The sequence below is a fragment of the Manduca sexta genome, chromosome 4 (assembly GCF_014839805.1).
Source record: "Manduca sexta isolate Smith_Timp_Sample1 chromosome 4, JHU_Msex_v1.0, whole genome shotgun sequence".
NCBI lineage: Eukaryota > Metazoa > Arthropoda > Insecta > Lepidoptera > Sphingidae > Manduca > Manduca sexta.
Genome location: NC_051118.1, coordinates 6,923,852 through 6,931,700, shown reverse-complemented (window position 1 = coordinate 6,931,700; position 7,849 = coordinate 6,923,852). Strand labels below are relative to the sequence as shown.

General features: G+C 35.5%; 2 protein-coding genes across 2 annotated transcripts in view; both read left to right on the top strand.

The window, feature by feature from the left end:
* LOC115455238 (solute carrier family 2, facilitated glucose transporter member 8-like) overlaps positions 1 to 1,862 on the top strand; it is a gene marked incomplete in the record, with an annotated part of 39,363 nt that extends 37,501 nt beyond the window's left edge. The window contains 1 exon segment of the mRNA XM_037441832.1: positions 1 to 1,862.
* A 486-nt stretch (positions 1,863 to 2,348) lies between these two features.
* Positions 2,349 to 7,530, top strand: LOC115453268 (trypsin). The gene is made up of 7 exons (XM_037441850.1): positions 2,349 to 2,518; positions 3,462 to 3,705; positions 4,275 to 4,456; positions 4,944 to 5,041; positions 5,376 to 5,543; positions 6,290 to 6,408; positions 7,353 to 7,530. The coding sequence occupies exons 1-7, from the start codon at positions 2,437 to 2,439 to the stop codon at positions 7,507 to 7,509; spliced, it is 1,050 nt and encodes a 349-aa protein (XP_037297747.1). The 5' UTR covers positions 2,349 to 2,436; the 3' UTR covers positions 7,510 to 7,530.
* The last annotated feature ends 319 nt before the right edge of the window (positions 7,531 to 7,849 follow it).

Below are 7,849 nucleotides of genomic sequence, written 5' to 3'. Positions count from 1 at the left end.
TGAGTGGCAGCTTTTGTGGGCTTTTATCATATAAAAACTTTCACGTAACGTGGAGTTAGATGTAGTCCGCGCGCGAGCTCAGAGGAGTCTTATGGAATGTTGACGTAATTAATTTAATACTTTAGAAAGTAGGATTTATTATATAGATATCATCAACAAAATCGCTGTATTAACTCCTTGACATTCCATAAGATTCCCCGGAGCTCGCGCTCGGACTGTATTTAGGCCTATGTGTATAATTTTACCGTAAAGCCTTGGTTTATTTATTACCATAAGGTAAGCTTCTAGAACAATGTTCAATCTATTGACTGGTCTGAAGTCATCTACAACTATCGTCACGATTCAATGGCTCCTAATTAAACTTTAGTATCTGGAAAAACGATATTCACTTTTAAGCATTTCTTTATCAAGACACCGTTTACTACCAAACCAATTTAAATCAAAAGTTAATAAATGATATAAATTTCATTAAAAATCATTTACGATTTTTTTTATGTTTACCATTTTTTTTAATGTTTGATAGTAAATAGTAACTAAATAATGAAATGTTAAAAAAGTGAATATCAATGTTTTTTCAGATACGATAGTTTACTTAGGAGCCATCGACTTAAGTCTTCGAAAAGTAAAGTGAATGTTGTTACCCCAGTCCGGCCAAAAATACTGAAGATTGTTCTACGCCTTTGTTTATATGTTGTTACATTGCGAGAGCCACCGGATTTTTTATTACCAATTCGCCATAACGAGGGTAAATTAACATATCACATGTTTTAGTCGGTGCTAGGGTTCAGAACCGGAAAATTCCGGTCATGAAAACACATAAAAAGCAAAAATAGATATCGAGAGTACTGGGATATCTAAATTCTAATCTGTTCTTAAAATCACTAATGGTTCCGAAAAACCTAAAAGCCACTTTTAATTTAAATAATATTAACACCAATGATATCACAGTTGTCCGCATCGAGCACCCCTGTTTCAAATTGGAGGGACTCGAAATATGTACTATTATATAATTAGAATTTAGTTTTTGAATTACATTCCTCTTCGGAATTAAAAAAAGCGACTATAGGCACACTATTTAATTTATGTTTTTTTACGTATTTAGAGGTACCGTGTGCTGCAAAAGTTCGACTCACACTGAACATAATTTTGTTAAGTTTCTAAACGTGGGAATTTATATGCATTCAATCTTCCCCTTTGCCATACTCAGGAAACCAAAACATAAATTGTAAACAAATGTCTTTCTTTTTAATTAATTCGTTGTGATAAAATGAATAAAAGATTATTCTAAATTATTTTCGTTTAAAATTATTTTTTTATCTTCTCTATGTATGGTATATGTCTATAAAAAACAAGTACTTATCAACCTTAAACAAGTTACAAAAGGTTTTCTCTTTTTACAGTATCTTGCTTAACCATTCGTTTGCTTTGACCATGTCACTTATTGCTAGAATGTCATATATTTATTTGTTTTATCGTCAACTATTTAGAAAGGTATCCTGCTGAGGCCTCAGGTTGACAATAGTTATTCAATACACACCAAAGAATATTAATTCAAAGCTCTGAAGTTGCAACTACGGCAGTTATATCCAAGCGATTTTGTGTCATTCTTCAACATACTTTATACGCCTTCGCAGTTCATTCACCATTTTTAATATAAAGAATAACGTTACGTGCAATAAATAATTTAAAACAAAATAATTTGTATTCTGAATTAAATTATTTTAATGCGTTTGCATTTTGGTATTTATTAGAATGTTAGATTGCAGTTCCAGGCGTTGTGCTGGTTGTGATATGAATTGTTAATGTTAAATTATTGTATTATTCAATTTTGTTCGTGATACAATAAATTAATTGAAAATGAATATGAATTTTTATTTGCGTTCCTGGCGAAACGTTGCGAATCTGCAAATATGGCTTGGGATGACCAAAAAACGAACAAATGATAATTAGGAATAGATACTAATTATCATCCGCCCTGTGGAATGAGTTTTGAGAAATTCGGAGAATTCCACCACGGTATCCCCCTTTTTTTTTTGTTTTCGCGGAAAAAGTGCAAGTGAAAGTGAAAGCGGTATCCTCTGCCAGTCGTAAGAGGTGACTAATAGGGGCCATCGGGGGGTCGTCGGCGGACAACAGGGGGCTGTCCGCTTCTAATATACATACGTCATTGTGCATGTTGAAAACATTATGTGGTACCCCCGAGATGGACGGCAGTGTGGAAGGTAGTCCTCATGCTATCTTTGACGCCAAGCGTCCTTCGGTGCGCAGGGGCTTCTGCCCATTATGGAAAAGTCGTAGTAATATTGGCAAAAAAAATCTACACCGAATACAACGAATTTGTATAATATAATTTATCTACATTACCCCATAATAAAATATGGTGCAACACAATATGCCATAAAATCCATTGGAACCACAATAAAATACAAGCGCAACATGTTACAAAATATTTTTAGTATAATATTATTCACTATTTCTTTATTGTTATTTGTTAAAGCTGATAAAAATGAATCGAGCGGTAAGGCATATACTATTTATAACATCATGGACGTCATCTTTTATCTGCTTTATCTAGTAGCTTATAGATCAGTCTTATAACATGCTACGGGGTTGTGTCCTGAAGGCAGTTATTCGTAATAACTAATTAAGGCTTTCCACCTAGGAAACGGCCTTGAGCGTTCGTTGCATACATTTACGGCGCGATTTACGGGTGAGAATGTGCAAAGAATTACGAATAACTTCTTAAAAAACTAATGTTATGTAGCATCGGTAGAATGTAAGACTTTTTGAAATTTTTAAACTACAAAAATGTTCCTTATTGAATTGTCTATCAATTAGTATATAGGTAATATTCATTCGGAAATTGAATCAATAATATACAAAATTTAAAAGTACCAAAGTAAAAATAATTGTAGAAATACGATAATAAATTATTTTAAATATTGATATCATGAATTTCGAATAGATAGCTTTTAAAAATAGATATGATGAACGCTCCTTTTTCTAGTGGCACCATTTTAAGCCAAACCCTTTATGTAACTTGCTTAAGAAACTGTATTACACCGATCTTATATGGAACAATCAATGGAGTAATATCAGACGAAAGTAGCAAAAACATAATGGTTCCAGTGTAATACTCTGAAGTGTGAACTATCCTATTTCTAGAACGAAATGTCATCATATATTAGTTGCTGTACCATAGAAAGCCGCAAGACCTAATTACTTGAGATTATATTTGGAATTTAGTAACATCAGATCTAATGTTTCTCGCTAGTCCCCTCTATTAAAATTAAAAATTAAAAAAACACATTCTAAGATCTTTACCCAGCTCTTCATTTATAGTCACAGCAAACATCATCCAAATCCGTTCAGGTGTTTTTGCGTTTACTTCCAACAAACATCACAATTTTCACAAACTAGCACATTGACATTAGTAAGACCAAGCATAATAAATCCGTTAGCAAACTTCCTCATCAACGTGGCGGACTCAGACCTCCGTCGGCGAGACTTCGACCCTTACATGCGGGTCCGTAACGAGTACCCGACCATCATCGAGAAACCTAACCTCAGGATCAGAGGGGGCAATGCGACTGACACCAAGAACTTCCCCTACATGGCCGCTATCATCATAAATGGAAGGCTGTGGTGTGCTGGTGCTATTGTGGATGTGAACTGGGTAGTTACTGCTGCGCATTGCTTAAATTAGTAAGTTATTTATGATGCTAAGGCAATACTAACGTATCTACGACCACCGGTTTCGGGCTCGAATCCTGGGTCGAGCAAATGTTTTTTGCTATCAGCCCGAAATCTATAATTTCTGCCTGATTTAGCGATAAGCTCGTCTCCGATTATATCATGGGACGGAATACATTTGGAAAAAAGTTGGTGCTCTAGTTGCAACTCTGCTTATCCCTCTGGGGATTTCACTGAAACAGATTTCACTGTAAACAAGAAAATGATATCTAGATAGAATATTCATCGAAAGATATTTAGGCCTTCTTACATTGTGTGCGATGGTCGCTGTTCAGACGGATACGAGTATATTACCATTTACCATCATCGTAGATGTGACCACGACTAATCGTTAATGATCATTACCACTTAAGTTTAAACATATTAAATATATGTGTTTGAAATTTGATTACAAGATTTTTAGCATTAAACACATTAAAGAACTACTTTTTTTAAAATACAATATATTATGCACACAGTCTTCTCATTAATTTCATATCAGACAGCAAACTAACAAATTAATCAAATGATCACAAATCCAGCGTCCTCCACGTCTCTCCCTTGAAGTCTCTGGGTCAATACGTGAAGGTGCGCGTGGGCAGCGCGCGTCCTCATGAGGGAGGGGTGCTGGTGGACGTGGTAGGAGCGGTGCGGCATCCCAAGTTCGAGGAGGAACCTGTGCCGCACGCGGACGTCGCGCTCTTGAAGCTTGCTGAGAATCTAGGTAAAACAGTTTTTTTATTGCTTTGAATGATGAGACGAGCTTGCTGTTCGCCTGATGGTAAGAGATACGACCACCCAAAACACCGTCTAACACCTTGAATTACAAAGTATTGTTTGGTACTCCACTGCGGTCACCATCCTGAGACATGAGAAGTTAAGTCGTATTACGTCCAGTAGTTACACTGGCTACAATGTCCTTCAAATCGGAACACAATAGTGACTACATTCTGCTGCATAGCGGCAGAAATAGAAATTGCGGTGGTATCCACCCACACAGAGTCTCAAATATGAGAGACCTACCATCAATAAAGGAGTGTTAGAATAATTTTTGGGGTCTTATCAATCTTACTAATCTTACCATAATTTCTTCTCTTAAATTATAAATGGGTAAGTTTTTAAAAAAAATATATTTTTTAGGAGTAAACGCAGAACCCAGCAGCCACACCTAGTAGGCATCCAAAATTATAAAATCTTAAATATTTTTTCAGAGTTTACAAAGCATATCAACCTGATAAAAATATACGAGGGTGTGAAAGAACCATTCGCACAGAGCTTCGTCGTTATCTCTGGTTGGGGAGCGACAAGGGTAAACAAAATTGTTTTATGATTCTGATTTTCCAATCATCGAGTTTCCCTAAACTCCTATATTTCTTATTGATTCTTCTAACTCATAGTTCATTATTTTGTCTCCCGCTTTGCTATGGAGGGAAGTGAACAATTAACATTTCCAACTCCTCCCTATCTTTCTATTTGATTAATTTCGTTGCGGGATAATGACAAATCAGTTTTTCCTAAAACTCGCCGAGCTTCACCGCTCGGTGTCATAAAATGCGTGCCACTGCTGATCCTGGCTTACAGGAGTTGTAGTGGTGGGTGTGAGGACGGGAAAGTCTCTGATTCTTCTAACTTTATTTCCTTAGGGTTCCGACACAGCATTCAGAGACCACACGTCAGATTTGCTCACAGCAAGGCTGAAAGTCCGGTCGCGACATTTCTGCATCGACGCGTACCAACTAGTCAATGGCTTCCAGTTCACTGAAGACTTCTTCTGCGCTTCCCTTAGAAATGGAACTAGGGATGCATGTTTGGTAATTTACTGTACAATATTCAGAGGGAAAAGTAAAATGCGAACAAAGATACCTTCTTTATAAATGCCACAGTTTGTGGAGATTTTTGGATATTAAAATTTTCGTTTGAAGTAACTGATTTGGATGAAAATAATTTATAATGTGGACCATGTTTTAAATTACTACATAGACTACTTTTAAAACGAAATCCTTCACGAGAGCCGAGCCGCGAGCAACATCATATTCAAATAAATCTTTTGTAGAGATCTGAAAAATATCTCGAATACCATTTTTTTAAATGTATAATATTTATCATGATATTTTGATTCCTTGTATATAATCTTAATAATTTCGTATTTACTATTTTGTGAGTATACAGCGGTATCGAAGCAAGAGAGGGAAAGGTGATCCCTTAGATTCAACACAAGTTCACGGTTTTGTCTGTACTTTTGTTCAATTAATGGGATTACCAATATAAAAATCAGTATTGCCCTCCCCTGGATCAAAATTTGGGATTTACCTATATCTCCCCTTTGAGTGGATAGCTAGCAACGCCTATGGTAATTTTATTTTTATATAGCCTATAGCCTTCCACGATAAAAGGGCTATCCAACACTAAAAGATTTTTTCAAAGAAACTCTTCGGCTTTATATAATAGTATAGATATCATTTGCAAGGTCGCAATGATATTAATTATAGTGGTAGTCAATTACTTCGCGCTATCTACTGTACAACGCCTGCAATACCCCATAGCAATATCCCCTCAGTTCGACGCAGGCGCACCAGCAGTACAGCAGAACCGGTTGATGGGCATCATGAGCTTCGGCCCCGAGCGCTGTGGACATGAATATCAACCAGCTGTCTTCATCAAGGCGTTCTACTTTAGGTAATACTATTGATCCTTTAAGCTATTATAAACAGATCAGTAATTTATCCTAGCATCAGCAAAACTTATTATAAATGCTCTTTGCGTCCACATTTTGTGGTTCTTGTTTAAATTAGAAAAAGTCGCCATCTTGTTTTTTTTTTTGCAAGATGCGTTCCAAGGTCTACCGGTGCACACATTCAGGAAAGCAGGCTAGCTTATCTATTATTAAGTAGGTACTAGCTCTTGCCTTGGATCGAAACATTAACTTTTTGTAACATTTTTTATTGATGTTCCACTCCTATTGGTCATAGCAAGATGATATATAGCCTATAGCCTTCCACGATGAATGGGCTATCCGACTCTAAAAGAATTTTTCAGTTTGAACCAGTAGTTCCTGAGATTAGCGCGTTCAAACAAACAAACTCTTCGGCTTTATATAATAGTATAGATATCATTTGCAAGGTCGCTATGATATTAATTATAGTGGTAGTCAATTACAAATTGCCATATCAAGTTTTAAAAAGTCTGTATAAAATTTTCTATTGAGTTTAGTCACCTAGTCATCATCAGATAAAAAATGTGAACTGATAAATAAAAATTCTGAACGCATCATTCTGTCAGACAGTATGCGCATAGCATCACGCTGGTAAACAATGGAGTTTTGAAACAATTGTAATTGTCGGCTGTACACAAGTGCCTTAGGTCACCTTTTAATATCCGCTAAACGATATCAACAGATGCTCTTAAAGAGCTAATGACCGTCAATAACCTTTAAAATTATAGTCTTACATGGTGAACCTAATTTTAATATATGTATAACTCGATACAATGTAAATCAATTTAAAAAAAAACCTATTTTGTTTTCGAACACAATCAAAATTATAACAGATAATAAGCCTCACCTTTATATTGGAATAAACATGATTACAAATTACAATATAATTTTATACTTAATATTTCAGGGATTTCGTCAAAACAACGATAGCTTCGTACAAGACAACAGCAGATCTCATAGAAGCGATGAAGGAAGTGGACCCTGTGGCGAAACACGCTCTATCGGCAATAATGCCCGCCGAAGAACCATCACCAGCTGATCAGATTATTAAAATAACTGATTAAAAATAAATTCTAAATGTCTTACGTAAATGTTATTTTTTAACCTTGTAACCCTACTATAACGGACTAAAAATTCATCTCCTTTTAAAAAGAGAATTAACGTTATATACGATCTCGCTAGTCCAGCTTGCATATTCCCGCCAAAACTCGTAAACCGTAAATGCATGGAACGAAATACGAATGTTCAAGGCGGTTTGCTCTAGGGAGTTTGTTAATGTGTGATATAGATTGATGAAAAGAGAATCTATATTAATAATATATTTAGCCGTATTTTGTAGAAATTAAAAATACCATATTTACATATTTGTTCTAATTGAAATTATTTTTTGTGTCCTACTAATAT